We start from the raw sequence: 24,056 nt of genomic DNA on the forward strand, positions 1-24,056 counted from the left end.
ATACAATCTGTAGATTGTATATTACCTATGTATATTACGAATTGTAGATATACAATTCGTAGATTCAGTAACTCAAGGTTGCATCATTTTTTCACACTTTTTAGACATAAAAGAAAAGAGACAGTGAGGCTTGAAGTGGTAAGTGTGTAGTATAAAGACTGTTTTTGCAGGTTGAATATCAATGAATATTGCATAATGCCCGGTGGCAAGGGAGTTTTAAATATTGAAGGCCAATACTGAACACTTAGTACTGAGTATTCAGTAGAGAACACTGAGTGGCTGGTACTGAATACTGGCTACTCAGCACAGAGTGCATAGTACTGAGAACTAAGTACTGACTGCTGAGTATTGAGTACCAGTATTGAGTACTCAGTACTGCTGAGTACTGAGTATTGAGTACTTAGCAGCTAATGATGGTTGTTAGACAAAAGCATTGATCAATAACAATGACAATAATAAGAAGGCATTAGAATGAAAGAGCTACGCAAGAGTTATGCAGTTGCCAGCTCAGCAAAAATGGACAAAGCGTCAAGGGAAAATATGTCAGCTAGGTCATTTTTCAGTACAGTTTTTACAATGGCGAAGCAAGTTTTGGCAGTTGTCAATGAATGTGATGATACTATGCACTGGTGACCTTGCTGGCCTAAGTAGTAAACAGCTGCTGTCTCTGGTAAATTATACAGTGAATTATGCGTAGGGCTGTCATTGCACAAAACTAGTTCAAAGTGTCTGCAACAGCATTACTCCAGTATAATACTAGTAAGTATTGCCTATTTTTATTGCTTATTGTTTAGTGCTTATTGCCTATTGCTGACAGCGTTTAGTTTTCCAAAGTTTGAAAGCATTGCAAAGGTGTGAGAAATTGCTCTAAAGTGCCATACACTAATATTCTTTCTTTTTCTAACTACTTGTCTTACTGAAAAGTAGTTATATTGGTGATTGCTTAAAGACCTGGGCACGCATATCGACAGAATTCATAGCTGCAGCGTGGCATCGATATTGTCATCAACAATTCATGAAGTTGAGGATGGTGAAGAGCAGGCTCGGGTATTGCACACTAATCTATTCATTATTGTCAATAGGCATCACTGACTGCCCATCAAAAGTTCATTAGCCTTAGAACCAGATCAATGGTAACGTTTTTGCAAGCTTTTTTCTATAGCAGTACAGGTATTGCTCAATTAGAGGTTTGCAATGCTAATTTTTTGAGTAACGCTGCAAAAAAAACCAACTACAGCAATATCCCCTTAGTGGTGAATAGCTAAAGCATTTGAATTGGTAGGTCAATGTAAGGACACCAGCCTTGTTTAAAGCCTCAGGCTACCTCAGGTCGATCATAGTCAAAGTTCTAAAAGCTTTCAAAGCCTACTATCTCCAATACAGAGTCTTCATAGCTGCATATCAAGTGCACCCGTTTACCATGTTGAAAGCAGTTCTGACTTGGTAGTCTGGAATGCCTTACCTGCAAACAACAGGTTGAGGTTCATTTTCTGAAAAGGCTTCCGTTGGTGACAAAAATGACATCCACCCTGTCGTTATGGTTTTATCCTCACTGGTCTCAGACATGTCCGACCAAGGTCACAGAGCCGACATTGGTGCAACGATGCTCTTAAACGCACGCTCAGTCTCTACATGCAGTTAGCAAATCGGAATTGATTTACAAGAGATTGTTCATACAACCATTTTTCATGTGCAGGGTATAGGTTTAGGAATAATACTAATAAAAATTCCAGCAGTATTTCTTTATGGAGCAGGCAAAACAGCAACTAGAAATAATGTGAATTAGAAGTCAATTATCAGTGTTATCTGATCTTCATTACCATCAAATCTTCCTCCCTCTTTCTCACGACTAGATCAGTTCCCAGGGTTGACACTGTTTTATTTGGCGACATAGAGCAGGCCCCAGAAATTTAATTATATGAAACAGACTCGCAGCCAATTTGTACAGCAAACGCCGGCTACTCATTGATGCAGCTATGGCTACTTTAATATTGCCGGGTAACAGTCTCTCACCATTTTTACTAATGTATTGAAACTATGGGCAGCATTCTTGCCCTACAATAGCAGTCGCATACTTTAGAGTTATATGAAGAGTTTGTAGTTGAAAGCATGATCTACTCACTGATGGAGTTGCAGCCGTTTAATTTTAGTACCCAAGGTTTAAATTTAGTCTGAAGAAGTTGGTTGTTTTAATCAGCTTTGGTGCTATGACTGCGCTCGCAAGCCAACGTCAGACTAAAAAAAACTTCTATCTAATAAGTATGGTGTAAAATGGTGATAATAATAGACTTCTATCTAATAAGTATGGTGTAAAAAGGTGATAATAATAGACTTCTATCTAATAAGTATGGTGTAAAATGGTGATAATAATAGATTTCTATCTAATAAGTATGGTGTAAAATGGTGATAATAATAGACTTCTATCTAATAAGTATGGTGTAAAAAGGTGATAATAATAGACTTCTATCTAATAAGTATGGTGTAAAATGGTGATAATAATAGACTTCTATCTAATAAGTATGGTGTAAAATGGTGATAATAATAGACTTCTATCTAATAAGTATGATGTAAAATGGTGATAATAATAGACTTCTATCTAATAAGTATGGTGTAAAACGGTGATAATAATAGACTTCTATCTAATAAGTATGGTGTAAAATGGTAATAACACTGCAAAATGATTACAACATAATGGGTTACTCATGTCACACTTCTGAAGACTAGGATTAGTGACAAGGTCAGACTTGCCATTTATTATTTAAATATTCTTTACAAATTAAGCAAAAGTCAAATTTATAAGTTGAACAGCATCTTTCCCACTTGCTAACAAATTTGCATAAAATAGCTATTAGTACATTTTTCGCTATAATAAAAGCTGTGTCCAATCGTCGCCCTGAAGCAGACAGTCGGGAAAAAAAGGGCTAGAAAAAAAACAACTTCACTAACCAGGATTCATACCTAGATATTATTGTTCCTAGACAAGCACACTACCATCTGCACCACCAGACCCCTATCCACAACTAAGAATAATTGTGCACATAACTAGTACACATAATGATCTCTCACTGCGCACGAGACAGACAGCATGTTAGTACTACTAACAAGAGAGGAGCGTGTAATACGGTGACAAACAGTAGACCAAATAAGAATATTTTAGCTCTGTAGCTAATGGTGTGACTGAGAAGCAAGCAAACAGCTGATGAACTGAATACCAGCTGCATGTATCTTGTAGTAGCTATAGAAGTACCAAAAAAGCAAGTTGACTGTAATACAGTAGTTGGCATAGTAATCTCGCTTCATAGAGTCTAGCTCCAGAATTAGAGGAGGTCTCTCAGAGAGACAATTACTCTATTCATAAACAAACCTGACAGGTTAAAAACTTGTCAGACATACAGACAAGTCCTTGCGCGTCTTAGAACAAGAAATATGATTAGGCAGTTTTCTAAGACTAATTTTCAGAGATAGACTTTGGAGACTGTTTATTCTCGGGAACACAGGCTCATTTGGTCTGATACATCGACAGCTACACTGCATTGATAATCGTACTATTACTATTATTATTATTACTAGGCCATGACAGTTCCTCATATTCTGAAGTGAGCTAGTTTAAATTATTGACTCACCTTGATCTGACATGTTGAATCACCTTAACCTAGCTTGTTGACTCACCTTGACTCGGCCTGTTGACTCACCTTGACCTGGCCTTTTGACTCCCCTTGACTCGGCCTGTTGAATCACCTTAACCTAGCCTGTTGACTCACCTTGACTCGGCCTGTTGACTCACCTTGACCTGGCCTTTTGACTCCCCTTGACTCGGCCTGTTGACTCACCTTGACCTCGCCTTTTGACTCACCGACATCTCCAAACATACTTAATTTTATATCTAAAGAATGTTTTTTCTATTATTCTCTTAAACTTTAGTTAGTACAGAATTGCAAGATCTATTCTGCATTTTTTGTCATGTGTCATAGCAGATATAATACAGAATGCACCACAGATGCCTATATCCAGTTCTTTTAACGCTTGAACTCACATTCGCGTCTCCTTCATTATCCATTTTCAATGTAAAATAGGATAGCACAACTCTCTAAAACTAAGTTTTTTATGATGGAGTTTGTAGGCCGAACAATACTCTCACACCCTTTGGGCACCAACTAGCGTGTTTATTAATCTAAAAGCAATATTTAATTTTCTTGTTACACTGCTAGGTGTAGCCACTTAGCACCCCGTGTTGCTCATTTAGTTCTTGACATACATCTACATGTATTTCTTCAATATAGCCGACTACTTTTCAGAGTTCTCTTCTGGTCATTCACCATGCAGAGGTGTATGAGACAACTCCTAACTACACGAACTGCCCAACTAACAAGATGTCTGTCAACACCAGCCATTGTAGCTAATATGCCGCCATGTGACTTTGTGCCAGCCAAGTATACAGGCATGTCCAATGAGCAGATGTCAAAAATCAGGGCTGAAAACATCAACCCCGCCTATGCTTTGCTCTACAAGAACCCAATTTACTTTCAACAAGGTAAGGCTTTGATTGCTACAGTCTGTTGAGAACTCTTGATGGAAAATTTTTTTCAAGTCTAATGAAGTTTTTGATATTTATTAATATATATCAGAAGTTTTTTAGATTTACAACTGCTAATGTCAAGGTGACTTGGTAACTGATATCAAACTGTTAAAGTAGGCATATCTCAACTGATACAACCAGAGTTTGTTAAGGTCAAGAACACAAGTTAGAAACAATCTCCGAAAAAAAAACATTGCTTCAGCTAATTTCTGTATTATAGATTTGCTCTTCCCTTTGTAACATTGTTAATCACAGCTGAATTGTCATAAAATATAAAAATACTTTGTCCAATCATGTGCAAGTTTCAGTTGGGCCTAGCCAATCAAAGGCTAGCTCCAATTGAACCAAGCCAATCAAACGCAAGCTTTACTCGACCTTAGCCTATTAAACACAAGGCTTGGTTAGCATAACCAAATTGATGTTCAGAGTCATTCAGTTGCAAGTTTTATGTTTTAGTTGGTTTGGCTGCCTTTTCCAAACCTGAACCTTCCGATATCGAAAGCTCTGCTTCGATTGTCATGTGATCCCAGTTTATTGCACTGTTGTTAGCTCTACGCAATAAGTAAAAGCATGTACACAATTTATTATAACTGCTGTATTTATTGCCAAAACCAAATAGTTAAATAAAGATGCTCTTTTGTGGAAACTCTTGAGTCAAACTTGTTTTGGTAGATTAAAATGATTGTACGATAAGAACTCACTCTATTACTTACCTACATGTATAGTGATTAAATCCAACCAGCCATAAATGTATTTGCTGATAGTAGGCAGTAAAAAGATGTGATTTGATTTTACTACTATAATCGATAAGTTAAGCTCCGCCTGTTTGTATTTTTTTAATGGCAGAACTCAATCTTCGGAATTTCCCAAAACGGTTACCTGATAGCGGAACACCTACACATGACATTGTTACTTCCTAAATTATCAATGTCATTGCCAAATGCGATTGATGTCTTATTTAACTTAACTAATTTTTTTTCTTTTACAAGGGTAGTCATAACGGCATCTCACTACCACTGTAAGAACTCGGGTCATAGACTGTTTAGTAGTTGTGTAATGATCCAGATATATTTGTACCATTTTAGCTTTGGCAGCAGCCGTAGAAGTTGTGTGTTCAGCACTTGTCAGGCAACCGACTAACTATTGCAAAAGTTAGTCTAAACAACATCACCAAACAGTTAACACTATGAATCTCTACGTGATGTAAACTTCACAACATCAGTAAAAATTACCACTTCTACATTATGGCAGCACGCAAGACCTTTGCTCTCACTAACATGCCATAATGGATATTTGTTGACAGGGCACATGCAGTATCTGTATGATACAGATGGTAACAGGTATCTTGACTTGATAGCTGGCATTGCTACTGTAAGTGTTGGCCACTGTCATCCTAAAGTGAACGAGGTAGGCATATGTTCCTCAGTCATACTGTGGTGTCTAGCTGTACATTCGTATGTTTACACTTCTCAGTAACTGTCACCAACTGAGACTAGCTGTCACTAACATGCAATAACTGTTACTAACTGTCACTAGCTGACACTAACAGTCACTAACAGTCACTAACTGTAACTAACTGTGCCTAACTGTAACTAACTGACACTAACAGTCACTAACTGTCATTAACTGTTACTAACTGACACTAACAGTCACTAACTGCCACTAACTGTCACTAACTGTCACTAACCGTCACTAATCCTTACTAAGTGTTGCTAACTTTAACTAAATGTTACTAATTGCTACTAACTGTTGTTATTAACTGTCATTAACTGTTAATAGTAGTGCTGCACGATAATATGATATAATTCGATATGACGATATATTTCAGTGGATGATTTTATTTGTGGTCAGTTTTCAAGTCGATATGAATATCGAAGCCGATATTTTATCGAAATATCGGCTGATTTTATTTTGCAAAAATGGAGTTGTCTATTCTCTTTATTGTAACGAGGTGACAACTCCGGTTTTTCAAACAATATTAATTAATATACGTGTACATGTACTCTAATATCGTTCACGCCTAACACTATATATTGAAGGAAGACAACTCCAATGTTCGATACTTTTCGATATTCGATATACATGTATTTTGAGACCAAATAATCGAATGCACATGCAAAGATATCGTGCAGCAGTAGTTAATAGCTATATATTGCAATATTTGCTCAAATTTTTGTTTCCTGTTAAAATTGTATATTCTTGTTTGTTTGCTTTTATGTTTCTGAGGTTTTTTATTTTTTTGTATGCTTGCTTACTATTGATACGTATTTTATATATTAAAGGTTTGTGTAGCACAAGTTTTTTAATAGAATGCTGTAATTTGTTTCCAGTTTTTTTGTGCAACTAGAAAACTTACTTTAAAAGTAAAATCAGAACAAGATGTTAGAATTTGTTTTTCAATTGAGTACATGCTCTGCCTACTAATGGACAATGACAAGTAAATGCTAAAGAGTAGCAACAAATTCTAACAATTGCTTACAAGTACTTGCAGGCACAAATGCTATCAAATACTAACAAGGCTCTAAAGGTGCGCGCACACTAGAGCGATTATCACTTGAAATTGAAGCGATGCGACAAAGCGTCAGCCGCAGCGGCAAGATTGTGGCGTTTTCAGAGCGTTCGAACATGTTTGATTTTGAGCGCGACCTCTTGCACGCTATTGGCTGTTCCAAGGTCATACACCGCAAAAACTACAAGCATGGTCGTTTCAAATACTAGTGTATACTTGTTAATAATAATACTTACTTATACTAATTAAAAATAATACTTAATAATTAACTGAATTATTAATAATAGTAGCGTAATAAGTTATGGAAGAACAACTTATTGCTCTAGTAAGAGAGAGGCCACGCCTCTATAATTTAAAAAACAAAAAAATTATAAAAACGAAGAAATTAAGAGGAATAACTGGCGAGAATTTGCAAAAGAGTTGAAGCTAGCTGGTAAGTATATAAATCTTAATAATACTTCGAATATTTTAATTCAAAGTTGAATTAATATTAATAGCATCACTATCAGGCCTGCCAACCCAAGAGTGGGGCAATGCTTGAGATTTGGTTTTGGGGCAATTGATGTGTCAATGATAGTATGTATAAAATTGTGGAAATTGGTGCAAAAATCTCACATATTTTCATTTTTTTTGGGATGATCACGTGAGTCTCACGCCCAATGCGTGAGACTCACACATTGGGCGTGAGTCTCACGCCCAATGCGTAAGAGTTGGCAGGTCTGATCACTATCACTACATCACTGATAATATAACTTTATTAATAAAAACTGTGCACTGTATTTTTGTTTTTTCATAATTATAATATAAATACATGTATGTACAATAACATTTGCATTGCGAATTCAGTACACAGTTGTAGTACTGCTATATTACATTATGATATCCTACTTGCCTACTGCTTCTTTTTCCCTGCATTGATTGAATACTCTACTGCCACTGCTATTACTGGTCTTGACATATACCAATGTGCAATCTAGAGCCTATTGTCTTACACTAATCTTTTTGCCTAGATGGAGACGATGCAAAAAAAATTCAAAATTTTAAGGGATAGCTATGTCAGAAAACGCAGCAAGCGGAAGCAACCATCGGGAGCTGGAGCTGACAATACCACTGCAAGACAGGTGTGGTGGGACTATTTGACGTGGTTGGAGCATACTTGGCGAGGCAAAGGTACTAATTTACTAAAAACCAAAGTATTAGTCTACCTAATATCAATTAAAATTTCCTAACTTATTGACAAGATATAGATATGCAATGAATCATGTTATATAATTTCAGATCAGAAAGCTCATTAGAAGCTATAGATACTATTAATCCGGGCCCATCTGCAACACCGGAAGTCTTTGATGCAGAAAGCATAGGGTATGTAGAGCCTCTATCTACTCCTTCAACATCAATGAGCCACATTAGCGATGCTGATTCATGTCTCAGCACATTACCACCGAAAAAAAGCAAAGAAAGAGAAAGTTGAAGAAAAGTTTGAGACTGAAATTTTTGCTAGGTAAGTAAGCCTATTATGCAGTAGGACACATGTGTACTTGCAGCATATTTATAAAATATTACCCTGTATAATTACACCGTGCAGCGTCTACATGTCGCTCTGTGGAATTACAGGTGGGACCAGTTACAAGCTCAACGAGTCACAAAAGTCGACGATGACTGCAGTCGTTTTGGAAAGGAGGTAGCGGAGCAATGTAGAGCCATCAAAGATGATTTTGAAAGGCAACTTATGATGAGAGAACTTAGAGAAATAATGTTCAAAGCTCGATTTGGCTCACGCATAACAAGCTTACACAAGACACCACATAACACAACAACGCCAGAATAAGCCAGTTTATGCTCTGTGCTCAAAATCTTTTAAATAATTCAATAATGTAGATTTCATGTAATTGTATTGTTAAGTTGTATCCAGGTATACATGACAAGTGTGGGCGTGCCCATTAATAATAATTTGACGTTTAGAGTTATTTGATGCCACTAAACATGCACATTTGCTCCCATTATAAAATTCTTTGAATTAATTGATGCAGTACTTTCTTGGCTTCCAGATAATATAAAATTTACTGCTTGCAAAATGATGGGACATTTTGTGATGTCCCATCATTTACACATGTTGCACTTCATAGCTCCGGAACTACTATTTCGCAAGTAGTAAACTTTATATTATCTGGAAGCCAAGAAAGTACTGCATCAATCAATTCAAAGAATTTTATAATGGGAGCAAATGTGCATGTTTAGTTGGCATCAAATAACTCTAAATGGCAAATTATTATAAATGGACATGCCCACACTTGTCATGTATACTTAGATACAACTTAACAATAAAAGAAAAGTACATAATCTATTTTTAAATAAGCGTATACATGCATATATAATATAAATTTTAAATTTCACATAACGAATTAAAATTGCTAGTTACATATTTTTTTGTATGCAAAATATACACCATGACCACATGGTGTAAATACTTAATAATATACCAATCAAAATTAAATTTCTATTAGTTCGTCGAATATAGCGTTCTTGCCATTCTAATGATCCTGCAGTACTAAAGTAATTTGTAAAATGTTCTCTAGTTGTAGTAGCAGATAAAGTAGGGTTTCTGGTTGTAGCAGGTGCAACATCACCAAGAATGTCATATCCTTCAGCTCTCCAGGTTCCATCAACGATTGTTCCGGCAACATTGTCAATGACATCACAGGCACCTGGGGGAGTGTAACTCGAACAGCATTCTGTGCGCGTATAATTGCGCAGGACACAGCACGCCAAAACTACAATTTGTGCATGTTCTGCTGTCATTGGTAGAGTACGACGGAGACAACGCCACCTAGACACCATAATCCCAAAGGTGTTTTCAACGGTTCTCCGAGTTCGTGAGAGTCTGTAATTATAAATGCGCTTCCCAAATGTGTCTAATGAACGTCCAGGATAAGGTCTCATCAGCCAGTTATTCAATGGAAACGCTTCGTCACCAACAAGAACAAACGGCATGTTGAGATTTTCTGTACCTACAATTTAATCAATCATTCAAAGAACTGAAGACTTTCATTAGCAATATAGAATATAATATGGTGGATGTGACAACAGCAAGATGTACATGTACATCATTGCGTACTGCGTGTTTCAACTGACACATAAATTAATATTGATAATGGTGGTGTTAGTAGCAGCATAACATTTCATGTATTTCATAGATTTTAAGCTCTTTCGCTGTAACTAGTTATACATCTGGAATGATGAACACTAATACTTTTTTCTAAGATAAATAAATAGATGATTAATTAACCTGTTAGTAGACAATCATTTGGAACATTCAGGTTACCAGTAGCCATTGCATGTTTTAATGAGCAATTATCGAAAGTCCCACCGACCAGAGGTACCAACATCCACATATGTGAAACGGTATGACGCATCACACATGGCCATAAGGACAATACTGCAAACAACCAGCCATAACATTAATTATAAAAATTTAGACAATTTAGTGCATATTTTGTAACATTTCACATTGATTGTCAACAATGATTAGTCCATGTAATATGTTTTATCATTAAATACCTGAAACTTTTCTTTTAGTTGAAATATTCAGAATCGGAATTTGCCGAAGCCTGGATTGCACAGTGTTTTCCGTCCACAGCACCTATGCAATTTGGAAAATTCTAATTCTTCTCAAATCTAAATGAATAGTTACAGAGAATAATAATAGATGTTGACTGAGAGTAGTATTCATGTAACAATGTTGCGTGAACAAGAGCATGATATTAAGTATTTACAACATTATTATTTATTATAATTATTATTATTTGGTAAAATATATCAAATAATAATATTTATTAAAAATAAAAATACAATAACAAATAAAATAGTTTTTTACTAAGCAAATAAATAAACTCAAGTTTATTTAAATATATAATAATTATAATCACCCTTTAGCTATATGAACCCACTCTTCTTCAGTACTTGGCGTTTTGAGGTATAAATCTTTCATAGCAACCCATATGACTTGAAATGTCTCGTATATAATACCGCGAACTGTCGACCGTCCCATTCTGAATAGATTTGCCAGAGTTTTGAACGAGTCCCCAGTTGCCAAAAAGTCAGCGTCACACACAATCGTTGATCTGATGAAATGGCTTTTTTAAGCTTAGTGTCTTGTTTATCGATGTGTGGCCTTATTATTCCTAATATATGATCAAATGACTTTACAGAAACTCTCATACATTCTTTATGCTTTTTGGGGTATTTTTCACGAAATTCTTTCATTTATAAAGTCCAAGCACCCTCAGTAGATCTTCTCAATAGCGTTGGATGCACCCAGTATCGTCTTCTTTTCGCTTTTGTTTTCCTTTTCATATAAACGTAGCCAAACGCAATAGCAGCTAACTCGTCCATATTTGCAGTTTTCGGGATTTACCAGAAAGTTGGCACGCAGCAAAACATGGTCTCATCTGTGATTCGTTATTCATCTGCGATAGGTCATAGGTCATAAATTCGCTCTGACGATATCGCAATAAGTGTGCTCTGAAGGGACATTCGTTTGACGCCTCGGCCGCTACAGCTTCGCCTTATTCGCTTCTAGTGTGCGCGCACCTTAACATGTACTAACAAGTGCTAGCAAGTACTAACAGATGAAATGATTGAATGTCATTGACCTTGTTGTCTGCTATTTTCTGTCCATCATGTTTGATAGCCATCGCTAGCTAAATTTACCGCAGCTCTTACCCTCACAGGAATTATTATAAGTAGCCAATGACTAGTAGATAAATACAATTTGATAATAATACAACTTATACAACATTATACAACTTGTATAATGCAAGGGTTTTCTAAGAAAGAGAGCACAACCCTTGTTCAGTCCATAACATTGCTGAACTACTTATGCCCATGGTACTAGGGAGGATTAATGTGTGATTACGGTATTTATAGGTTTTGAAGCTATAAACAAATTTATTTCAGGTACTGAAGAGACAAATGGACAGGTTGTGGCACACATCTAACATCTACTACCACCCTGCGATCCACGAGTACGCAGAAAAACTTGTAGCAAAGTTTCCAGACCCACTAAAGGTAATTTACCTTATGAAAAACTGCTTTGTGAAAAATGGTGTAGTTATGATTTATAGTATCTGATTTTCAAATCGCTTCAGCTCAACTCAATCAAAATTGATAACTACCACAGTTTATTTAAAAAAATTTAATCGAAGCACTTATATGTATATGACCTAAAGGATTTTTATCGAGCATTCCAAAATATCTACTTTTGTCAAAAATGATGTATTATCTTATTTGACTGCTGCGCCACTAGAGGCAAAAATGTACAAAATGTTGTTGGCCCGAAAAGCATAAAAATTTGATTTTATCAGCATTGAGAATCTCTCTAAAAAGAAACCCTCACCATCCGTCGAAATTTAGCCTGTCTTGACAAACTGTTGTTTTTGCAGAGTTGTCCCCCGTCGAGTGGGCGAGCAACACATCAGCTTGTCACAAGAGGTACTGCACCTGATTCATCAGCCGCACTTATAGGGAGTTGCTGTCTTCCGTCTATGCGACTTGGTTGCGATGTTATGTCGGTCGCTCCATTGGTAATCATAACTGACTTCGCGCAAACAATTATGTAGAAGAAAATAATATTACAATGTTTAACCAAAGACCAGTCTCTGTTGTGAACTTTAGTAGAACTTAAGAATAAAATAAATTGAAAATAAAATCCATAAAAACAAATAAAACTGACTGATACAAAAATAGAAATTAAACTGACTGAGCGCACAAATAACGACATGTTTAGTCGCTGTTGTTGCCTAAGTTCTCAAGTTCTACTAAGAATTGATAACCAGTTTACTGCAGAGACTGGTCGCTGGTTAAACGTTGTAATATTATTTTCTTCTACATAAATTTTTGCACGAAATCTGTTATGAATACCAATGGAGCGACCGACAACATCGCAACCAAGCCGCATAGACGGAAGAAAACAACTCCCTATAAGTGCAGCTAATTCATCAGGTGCAGAACGTCTTGTGACAAGTTGTTGTGTTGCTCGCCGGCTCGATGGGGACAACTCCGCAAAAACAACAGTTTGTCAAGACAGGCTAGCCGAAATTGTGCATTTGTTTAGGCTGATTTTGCTTGAAAGCACCTCAGCCTTTGAAAAATAATTCTCTATAGCTTGATCATTTGCCACCTGTCATGTGTCACTTATCAGCTGTCAGTTATCACCTGCTACTTGCCGTATTTGACATAGCCTATGTTGCTATGCTTGTTGTGTATTATATGTCAGTTTTCACTTATCACGTGTCATTTGCCTGTTGTCACTTGTCACTTTTGATCTGTTCTAATTTAGGTAGTGTTTTTCACAAACTCTGGCTCAGAAGCAAATGATCTGGGGTTGTTTATGGCTCGTCTGTACACTGGGTGTATGGATACGATAGTGCTTAGAGGAGCTTACCACGGAGCAAGCCCAACAACTATGGGAATGACTGCTCTAAGCTCTTGGTATTACAACTACCCGTCAGCGACCTCTATTCACAAGGTTGGTGACTGAAAAGCAGTACAGGTCTTCCAAGAAGTAAGGATTGTTTTTGAAGATGATTGCTTCATCGTGTCTGTAATTATATATCTACATGTAATGACGTAGGCATACTGAGAGTAACTCATTGGTTATAAGGGTAATTCACCGCATTTGCAAGTAAAAGTGAGAGCATTTTAGCATTGATTTTTAAAAATTAACTTACACAAAAATTTTAGTAGATTTTGTCAGAAAGTATTGGCATCTTTTTATCATTTGCAGTTGTTTTTGATGGTTGATGTGATCTGACTACCAGGATGTTTCAATATTAAAATCAACAAAACTTGATCACGGTTAAAATGCTCAGAAGAAAAATATTTGTAAAATCCCATCACTAATTGGTACAATTTTGATAGTTGATATCGGCTATTGCATTCATGTTGCAGCATTACGTGTCAGTATTCTGTCAGACTCTTTGCAATTATAGACATCATAATCAAATTTTCACTTTTCATTTTTTTCTATTTTTATCTTGAAACATCCTGGCAGTCAGATCAACTCAAACATCAAAAACAATCACAAATGATAAAAAATACTGATAATTTCTGATGAAATCAACTAAAGTTTAGTTTAAGTTCGTCTTTGAGTAAACTCTACTAGCAACATTGTTATTAGAGAAAGTTATAACATATATGTATTGTATAAAAATATAATTAGGAGTTGATAATTTAATATTGAAATAATTACAAACAGTTGTAATAAACATATTTGTCATAAATTTAGTTGTGCCGTGCAACGGGTTTTTATGAATAGCATTGAAGTCAAAAAGCTTATCAATTGTAAAGTTGTTAGCTTGTGGTCTACCAGTTATGCTCTTAGTCTCAAAATAACATTACGGTAAGCGCAAAACCTTTAGGTTTTTGATCTCTTCTGCTGGGTCTGTTCTGACTTACCTGTTATGTATTTCCACTTCGCATTGTTTCTGTTTTTTTTTGTTTCTCATGACTTCAAATTTTTAAAATTGACCTTCTCTCATTAGGCACTTTTCTATAAATGCTCCTTCCTACATGTCACTTGACTCTATGGAATGTTACACATAAACGACCATCTATGCAGAACATGGTTTTTCACCTTTAGGAATTGTTTCCCTTTGGATCATAACATGTAGTGCAATAATGACTGGTGACATAATTTTGGAATGGTATGCTGCGCTTTCATAGTTAGTGTTGTACTTAATTTAGTTCATAGTTTGTTTATCAAAAAATTTAATTCTTTCCGGTTTTTAATTTTTATCAACTGATATATGAGTGCAATTGTACAAGTTACTCATGGACTGGAGAAACAATGTTGTACATTTTGTTAAATGAACTAAGTGCTCAAGTATGTAGTAGAACACTTGTCGGTGATGTTGATAGATACGAAACGCTGACCCATACGGAGGGATTTGGGGAGGAAAGGCTTGTAGAGACTCTCTCATACAACCAGACAGAGACTGCAGCTGCCAACCAGGGAAGTGTGAGGCATCAGAGCGTTACTTAGAAGAAGTCAATGATGTACTGACCTTCTGCTCTCCAGAGAACAAGATGGGTCTCTTCGCACATGAGTCTATTCAGGTAGAGGCTACTAGCTTACTCAATAATGCATTCAACCATCTCACTAAAAGGAAAAGATATATTACAATCAAATGTGGATCTTGGTCAACAGGTGTAGCAACAACTGGATGCATCTGTGCAGGGCCGATGGTTTCAAATGATTAATGACCCAACCTAGTGGTTCCAAAGGGTCCCAAAAAAATACATGTAGTAGAGTGATGGTCGTGTGACACTTTATTTCTGCATATGAAGCAACAGAAAAGGAAGACCCATGCCGGCATAAGCGCGACACCTTTGGTCACCTTCGGCCATTTCAATCATACAAATATTTTGCTTCTAAGAGCGACACTGAATCATAACAGAATAAGAGTGACACGACTGTTTTCGTGATGGCAGTGCAGCACCATATGATGGTGTGTCACTGTGCTACCACTGTATAGAGACTTAGGCCTGGTTCTAATATCGACTGCGGGACCCTGACAATAATCTCGCGCAGCAAAACACTTGTGGCGCTAGGCTTGGCAGCTTACGTTTACATAAAACTGCATCATTGATGATCGTTTTAAACATGAATGTTTGCCATGTTGTTTCGAAAGTGCTTGTCGTCATCTAAACAGTGCATTTCGAGAAGGTTTTGCCTGCGACTATTTGCAAAAGTTGAACAGCACTGAACTCTTGCATTGAATGATGGCAACTGCCGGGACACATTCAGTCATTTTACCGCCGATAGCCCTGTGATTTTGTATCTGGTGCTTGTGACGTTTTTAAGAACCAGGCTTTACTAAATACCTCAAAATAATTAGTTTCAATAAAAAAAAATCAAAATTCTTGTGCCTTTGATGTCGAACATAAATTTGGAACTCAATCACTTCAAAGATTAGCAAAAGAAGTCAGCGTCCCTGCTTGGCTGCCAATTGATGACCTCACTCGCTGTCTGTAGTGTTCATCTATTATATGCAGAAGCACTTGTTGAGGTTTAACAAATAATGGATTTATTTGTGTTTTGTTCAGTGTATCATTTTATTAAATTAAAGCTCACAAGCTATTTCTATAATTTTATATTTAAATGGGGCATTTATTAGAAATTCATCTCACTCTAATTTTCACCTTCACTTTATGGTTTCCAGTAACGTGAATATGCTTAAAACAGTAACTTTTCTAACCTTGGAACAAATTTAAATTATTTGTATTATTTGTAATGAAAGAAGTCATTTTAGAATTAGAACAAATTGCCTTTTACACAGACTTCTGGAATAGATTATGTTGAAGCTGTGGTCGTACTTTTTGAACCTCTTTTATGTATGAAATGGTCTCAATTGTACAAGAAGTTTTTAAAAGTTTTTTTGCAAATGTGGCCTATGCATAGCTATCAAAGTTTCTCAGATGAAGCAAAAGTGGCATTATGACTACTATAGTAGCAAAGAAACTGACCAAATAGAATATCAACAATAGCAACTAGTGCTGTCATTTCATGCGTATTTCTCTTCTGGCCGTTTAGACCATCATCGGTGTACATTGTAATTAGCGTATAACATGGTATAAACAAGGAACTGCAATGAGTGTTCCAATGGGCATTCTGCTGTGACTTTATTCGCGGTAATACTACTTCTGCCAAACTACAAGAAACTGCCTCACCAAATGCTTTAAGTTCCGCGCAACAGATTTGAGATGAGCTTACACAACATTTTTGCAGATTTTATCAAAAAGTATCAGTATTTTTTATCGTCATCGTTTTTCTATCAGGTTTGCAGTGATCTGACTGCCAAGATGTCTCAAGATTAAAATCCACAAAACTTGATCGCGGTTAAAATGCTGCCAAGAGACATACGTGCCAAAATGATGTCACTAGTTGCTATAGTTGATTTCAGCTTTTGTGTTCAAGTTACAGTGTTACACATCTCTATTCCATTGATCTCTTTGCATCTATAGATGTCATAATCGCACTTTTGCTGGATCTTAGCGTTTATCTGCAATCAAGTTTTGTCAATTTCAATCTCGAAACTTCCTGGCAGTCAAATCACCTCAAACATCAAAAACAATTGCAAATGATATAAAAATACTAATACTTTGTGATAAAATCTACAAAAAATTGTGTTGTAAGTTTGTCTTTAAGGACAATCGCCCTTAATGAAGGTGTTCATGGATTACTATCACAAAAGCGGAATAAGAATTTGCCCTTAAAGTCAACGCTTGTGCTGCAGGCTATCAGATTAAAAGTAAAATAAATCTCAGGCAACAGGCTTACTATTAGTAGATCATAAGTGCTCTGAAAAAGTAGCATTTTTGCAGGGAAACGCAGGAGTAATGCAGTTTCCAAAGGGTTATATAAAGGAGGCATATGCAGCAGTGAGAGCAAAAGGCGGTGTTTGTCTGGCTGATGAAGTACAGACAGGCTTTGGTAGAACAGGAGAGCATTTCTGGGGATTTCAAGGAAATGACGCTGTTCCTGATATTGTCAGCATGGCCAAAGGTAACCTGATAATAATATTGCAGTTGAGCTTTAAGATTTATAACAGAAGCTCCGTCAGTTAACACTTGATGGTGGCCCGATTCTGGAAAGATGTTATAGTTTGCTAAACAATTTTAAACCTAATTACAAAAGCAAACTAGCTTTGAGCCCTATTAAGTAAATTTGTCAGGTAGGATAACTTCAACAGATAGTGATAAGCAGCGTGTCCATATAATCTTGGACCAATCAATGCAAGCCAGCTGAGTTTACAAACAAACCTAGACATTCCAAAATAGTTTATTTCAGCACATCCTTTGTATGTTGAAACCTTCATATGTTGGGACAGGTATTCTTATAAAAAATAACTTTAACTTGTTTAATTTGTGCTGCAGCCTTAAATTAGCAGCAACCCCTTAATATATACTACAGGTAATAGTGCATAGCCACTAAAATAATGTATTATCTAATCTGAATATAAAATATAAATGCAAAAACTCCAAATTATATATATATATATATATATAAAATTGTTTCCTCACCCCGGATACCTCGTATGGGTGGCAAATTCTGCTCTAACTCGGGTCTCCTACCAGAGACCTGGGAGTTTGAGCACTCGCCTCAAGATCTTAGCTGTTCCCAACAGCGCACTTTTCTGCAACTCACCTGAGTTGATTGTTGTTGGTATTTGGGCAAGCCACATTTTATGCGCCGGTGTTATTGCGCCCAGTGCCCCAATGACTACTGGGATTACAGTTGTTCTTACATTCCAGCATTTTTCAATTTCTTCTCCAAGAGGGAGATATTTCTCTACCTTTTCTTTTTTTTGCTGTCTATATTGTAGTCATTGGGTACTGCTATATCTATTATAGTAGCCCTCTTGTTCTTTTTGTCTACCACCACTATATCTGGTTGGTTTGCTAGGACATGCTTGTCAGCCTGGATGTAAAAGTCCCAGAGGATCTTAGCGCGGTCATTTTCATTGACCTTACCAGGAGCTTCCCACCAGTGTTGTGGTTTATTAAGGCCATACTCATCACATAGACTTCTATACACAACACCTGCGACATGATTATGCCACTCAGTGTATGCGTTTTCTGCTAGCTGCTTGCATCCACTGATGATGTGTTGGATGGTCTCAGATGTATCTTTGCACCGTCTGCATCTAGGATCGTCTCTAGTGTGATAGATTTTTGTTTGGAGTTGCCTTGTTGGGAGCACTTGCTCCTGGGCTGCCATGATTAGCGACTCTGTATTGGCCGTTAGGTTTCCTTTGTTCAGCCACATATATATATATATATATATATACAATAAAGTATAGGTTAAAAGTCAGCATAAAGTGCTCGATACTAAAGTAGAGCTTACTATAAATTTGGTAAGAAATTTTTTACCAAATTTATATATATATATACATATATATATTAAATTATATATGTATAATTAATTAAACTTTATTAATAAAGCGATCATGAAAAAAAATATGCTCTTACCAGTACAATATCTTGGAGACACAACACAAAGTGTAGCCTCAGTGAGGCGTAATTTCAGAGGTAGGGGCAGTGACAAAGATGATTGAAGTATTCTGTTTTAAATTAGATTAAGTGAAGTTTAAAATACAATAATGTAGCTTATATAACTGTTATAATGTATATATAATATTTCATAATTTGTTTTTAAATTTTACTAGCTTCTTTTTCTTTATATAAAAGTTGCAATGTGCAAAAAACTTGAAAATTATTTGCTCCAGTTTTTTGTGGTTGAAAAGTTTAAGGTTCAACTGCAAATTTAGCAACAGTAAGCAGAATAGAATGTTATTGTTTTGTGTTACGTTCTCTGTTATTTCATTTCAATAGACCAACGCTGTCCACAGATATCGTGTTCACTTTTTATTTAACTGCAGTGCAGCTGTGTTTTCTTTTATGTGGAAGCAATGAAGTTGTGATCTCTAAAATTTAGTTGTCTCTTATTTTTGGCTGTAAAGATGATCTATCCCATTTAGTTGCACTGAAGTTGTGTTGGCTCTCATTTACTTGTATTGAAGTTGTGTTCTCTTTCATTTGGTTTTAGCAAAGTTGTGTCTGCTTTCATTTGGTTGTAGTGAGACTGTGTTCTTTTTTTAACAGGAATAGGAAATGGGTTTCCACTGGCTGCTGTAATAACAACCAAAGAAATTGCCTCTGTTATGCGTAGGTCTAGGCATTTCAATACTTTTGGAGGAAACCCACTGGCATGCACGGTTGGTTCTGCCGTTCTAGACGTCATTGAAGAAGAGAAATTACAAGAGGTTTGTGTGCTCAAATCAGATCAATGCTTTCACCTTTTTTTCAAACAACCCCATTCTATGGTCATCCAAAGTGAATGATAAGTATATTGATGTTAATTTTTGTAAAACCATGAAGGCAATTGATGTTTGACAGAGGTCAATGCAAGTTTTATTATCATTAGACATACATGTAGAATAATAGCAATCATAGCTCTGGTTGTATCTAATCAACATGAACTATTGATGTATATCTATTAGCAAGTTTAAGATCAGCTCAAATAACACAGCTTTCAGTGATGTAGTGCTTCTATAGCCCACAGAACTCTACAGCCAAAAACCAAATTTGTCTGAGTTTACCAAAGAGAAAAACTTAATAACAGCTAAAAATTATACAATAAGCAATACGAAAAGTAGCCAATGATCTTCAACAAGTTGCTGCTGCATCATTGACTGATTTTGGCAATCTTCCAATGTCAATAATCGCAAACCGTAATAATAAAAATAACTTCATTTAAATATATATTTTAGATAGATATTAGTCTATTATTAATAAAAAAGAATTTATTCAACAACAAAAATCTAGATTATTGACTTGATACAAATCAGCAGTTGGACCAACAATATAAAAAACCGTATAATCATAGAACTGTTTGTTATTGTTCAGTATTGGCTGCCATTTGACTTTGAAGCTGATTGTGTTGTCTAGTGAGTTGGCAATTTGCGTTTGACTCTTAAAATCATCACATACATATCTCAGTGGTTGTCGTTACTTTCAGAATGCCCAAGAAGTAGGATCATTTATTTTGCTTGAGTTAGCAAAACTGAGAGATGAATTTGAGATTGTCGGTGATGTACGAGGTAAAGGGCTTATGTTGGGGCTAGAGCTGGTCGCTGATAAGGTGAGGTTACACTTTAAATTCTGACTGGAAGCTTAAGAGAGGTCACGCCACATAAATAAAAATGTAGATAGGTAATTGCTAATTCCATAGAAGATATCTACTTTAAACGTTGACGGTACTTTTCTGTTCGCACGGATTAGATGACTATATCTCTCTTGCATTCAGTCACTTGGACAATGATTGTCTTATGGGTTAGGCTTCATAACTGACTTTCACGCAGCTCTATTTTCTGCCATCTCTCGCCATCTATTTGTGTCTAGCTCCTTCATCTTTATGTAAGTTTTGCTAAACTTTTGTATTTCAGCCGAGTCTGCCATGGTTCCTCTTTTCTTCGTAGATTTGCCAATATAATAGTTATTTTGGAAACCACTAATGACTGTGCACATGTCTCAGTCATTGTACCCCTTATTCTAAATGACTGTATATAAATATATAAAAGAGATATTTTAGCTAACTGATGTTTGCTAGCTGAACCTTCACTTTTTACAGTTATGATCATTCTATAGAGGTACGCTCGATAAAGTGTTGGAAGAATACATATTGTCGAATATGTCATACGATTTCTACTTAATATATAGTTTCCACTTTTTCTATAATCCTATAGAATTTGCAAATTAAGTTTTGCGCAATGCTATTATTCACATATTAAAAAACAAATAGCCAAAATTCTAGAGCAGCATTCTTGAAAATTGTAAACTTACATGTACAACTGCTAATTTCCACAGATGTAATGTTAACAAAGTAACGCCTTGTTTCTATTGCTTAGTCAGTATTTTGGAGACATCATGTTCAGACATAGCTCAAACACCTTAGTTCCTCACTTCAAACTCCTCACTGGTAGCTTTAAAAAGTGTTTATTCTCTCACTCAATTTTGTATGATTTCACAATCCTATAAGAGTCTAATATTTATATAATATTATATAAGACTATCGAGACTATTGTTCTTATGCCACCAATTCCTTATTTAATTAAATACATAAATATAAATTGTTACATATTTATGTAAAAATTTATTTTTTGTAATATTATACAAAGTTATCAATGCTTTTGTCCTTATAATCTTTTCCTACTTTATAGATTTCACTTCATGTTTCATAACCACGCCACTCCTTATGCACATAGATGTGACCACAGCTATATTGTTATTATTATTATTACCAAGTTCTTTTGGACTTTAGAAGACAAGGAAAGCACTTCCTACAGAAGACTTTCTAAATATAGTTGAGGACCTCAAAGACATGAGGATTCTCACTGGTAGGTTATTTCTCTCCTTGCAGCAACAATGATCTTGGCAAACCTATTTAGTCTTGGCAGAAATACAACTCGCAGATAACAAGCACCAGATGGTACTGAGGAAAATAACATATTTTAATTCAACTGAATTAAACCTACTCTGTTTTCTTGAGACCAAATTCACAAATTTGCGTTAATCGCAAAATCGAAGCGACAAAAACCCGCAAGTCAAGCAAGTTTAGTTACTCGCAGGTTTTTATTGAATATTTCACGATTACAAAAAATGCGAGAAAATGCCGCGCAGGCTATTCCATTTTAAACACTTTCCACACTTTAATCATTCCTATTTCGAGAGCTGCTAAGCAAAACAGAGGTGTGTCACTATATCCTCTGGTGTAGAATTCCTCATGTTAATCCATAATGTGCAATTGTCTGTTAAAACACATTTAGCAGTAGCTTCAGGTGTGCACAACTCCAGATCCCTATCATCCGTACATTAAAAACATAGTGATTAAAATTTGTTTGAGGTGCATAGAAATTAGCAAGGTCAACCAGAGGTCTCATAAAAATCTTATATTTTCTGGTTGATCTTATGTGTATGCCATGAGCATACATGTGTATACCTGTCCAACAATGGAAACATAGTAGTTGAGAGTAGATTTAGGTCAGAATTGGCAAGGTCAACCACAAATGTCATAAGAATCTATATTTGTTGGTAGAGCTCATGTGTGCTAATACATATGTGTACCTGCCTTTACGTGCACAGACATTATTTATAGAAATCAACCTTAGAGTACATTCTTAAGAAGAGTTAATTTACAACCGTTCAAGTATATTTTATGTGCGCTGTGAAACACCGTGCAGGTAATTTGATATATTTTGTGGAGATTCAATGACAACGTAGCCATAGTTTTTTTAACATATCTTTCTAGGTCTTGGAGGCCATAGAAACAACGTGATACGAGTGAAACCACCAATGTGCATCACTAAAGCAGATGGTGAATATGCAGTCGCTTGCTTCAAGAAAGCCTTTCAAAATCACTTGGACAGAAAAGCTTCAAGGGTGTAATAGGAAGAAAAGACCCAATTGTACGAATATAAAAAATAAAATGAATTCGATTGCACAAATAATCTTTTAATTTTTGAAAAATGATAACTGTTGTTTTGAAGACTAAATTTACTATTAAATTAATTTTAAGATTCTTATATAATTTACTTAATTAAACAATCTATCTGTATGTTAATTTTTGTAATGTTAGGTGAATCCCTGTATTGCTTTACTTTGCATTTGGTTTTATACTATTTAAAGTATATATATCATTTTTAAATACAATAAATAGTATTATAAACTAGAAATTCCCCTGTCATACAGCCCACGACCAAAGTGATAATAGAAAAAAGAAAGGGTACTGGTGGTTGAGAAATGCAATATTAGCAGTCAAGTGGCACTGCAGTGCGATAGGAGAATTGCAATGGTAGCTGCAATAGTAGCTGTAATTTACTGGGTGTTATTATGTACAACAAACAGCAATAATGAAAGAAAAATATTATATGTTTATATCTCTCCCCTGCAATAGGAGAAATGTAGTATTAGAAGTAAAATGGCAAGCTGCTGTGTAATATACACAGGCTGGCAGGGGCTGTATAATATTGGTCATTGCAACCAATATCAAGAAGTTGTGATATTTATCTAGATGTCAGTATTTATATCTAAAAAATTATGCTGAATTTAAAAATTTAAACATATTTTAGTTGGTTGTCATTAAAATAGTTGTATATCTATTAGAAAATGTAGGCCTATTACTTAATTTTGCAGATATTAAAAACAGCTTGGCAGTATCACGATATTGGGCACAGCCAGTGTATCATCAACAAAATCTTTAGAAAAATAATAACAGCAACATATTGCACGCCATGGGTCACTATATACTTCAATCTTGTAAATTCAAATGATTATTCTTATAACTAAATCTCATAATAATCTTATAAAATCAAATAATTATTCTTACAATTATATATTACTAGCTGCACTGCC

At 35.6% G+C, this 24,056-nt stretch overlaps 1 protein-coding gene across 1 annotated transcript; it reads left to right on the forward strand.

The window, feature by feature from the left end:
- The first annotated feature begins 703 nt into the window (after positions 1-703).
- Positions 704-23,332, forward strand: LOC137396196 (alanine--glyoxylate aminotransferase 2, mitochondrial-like). Its single transcript, XM_068082356.1, has 11 exons — positions 704-759; positions 4,296-4,531; positions 5,880-5,983; positions 12,042-12,152; positions 13,423-13,611; positions 15,003-15,200; positions 17,469-17,649; positions 19,749-19,909; positions 20,665-20,787; positions 21,967-22,042; positions 22,954-23,332. The coding sequence occupies exons 2-11, from the start codon at positions 4,318-4,320 to the stop codon at positions 23,088-23,090; spliced, it is 1,494 nt and encodes a 497-aa protein (XP_067938457.1). The 5' UTR covers positions 704-759; positions 4,296-4,317; the 3' UTR covers positions 23,091-23,332.
- Positions 23,333-24,056: the final 724 nt, after the last annotated feature.

The sequence above is a fragment of the Watersipora subatra genome, chromosome 5, assembly GCF_963576615.1.
Source record: "Watersipora subatra chromosome 5, tzWatSuba1.1, whole genome shotgun sequence".
In the NCBI taxonomy this organism is placed as follows: domain Eukaryota; kingdom Metazoa; phylum Bryozoa; class Gymnolaemata; order Cheilostomatida; family Watersiporidae; genus Watersipora; species Watersipora subatra.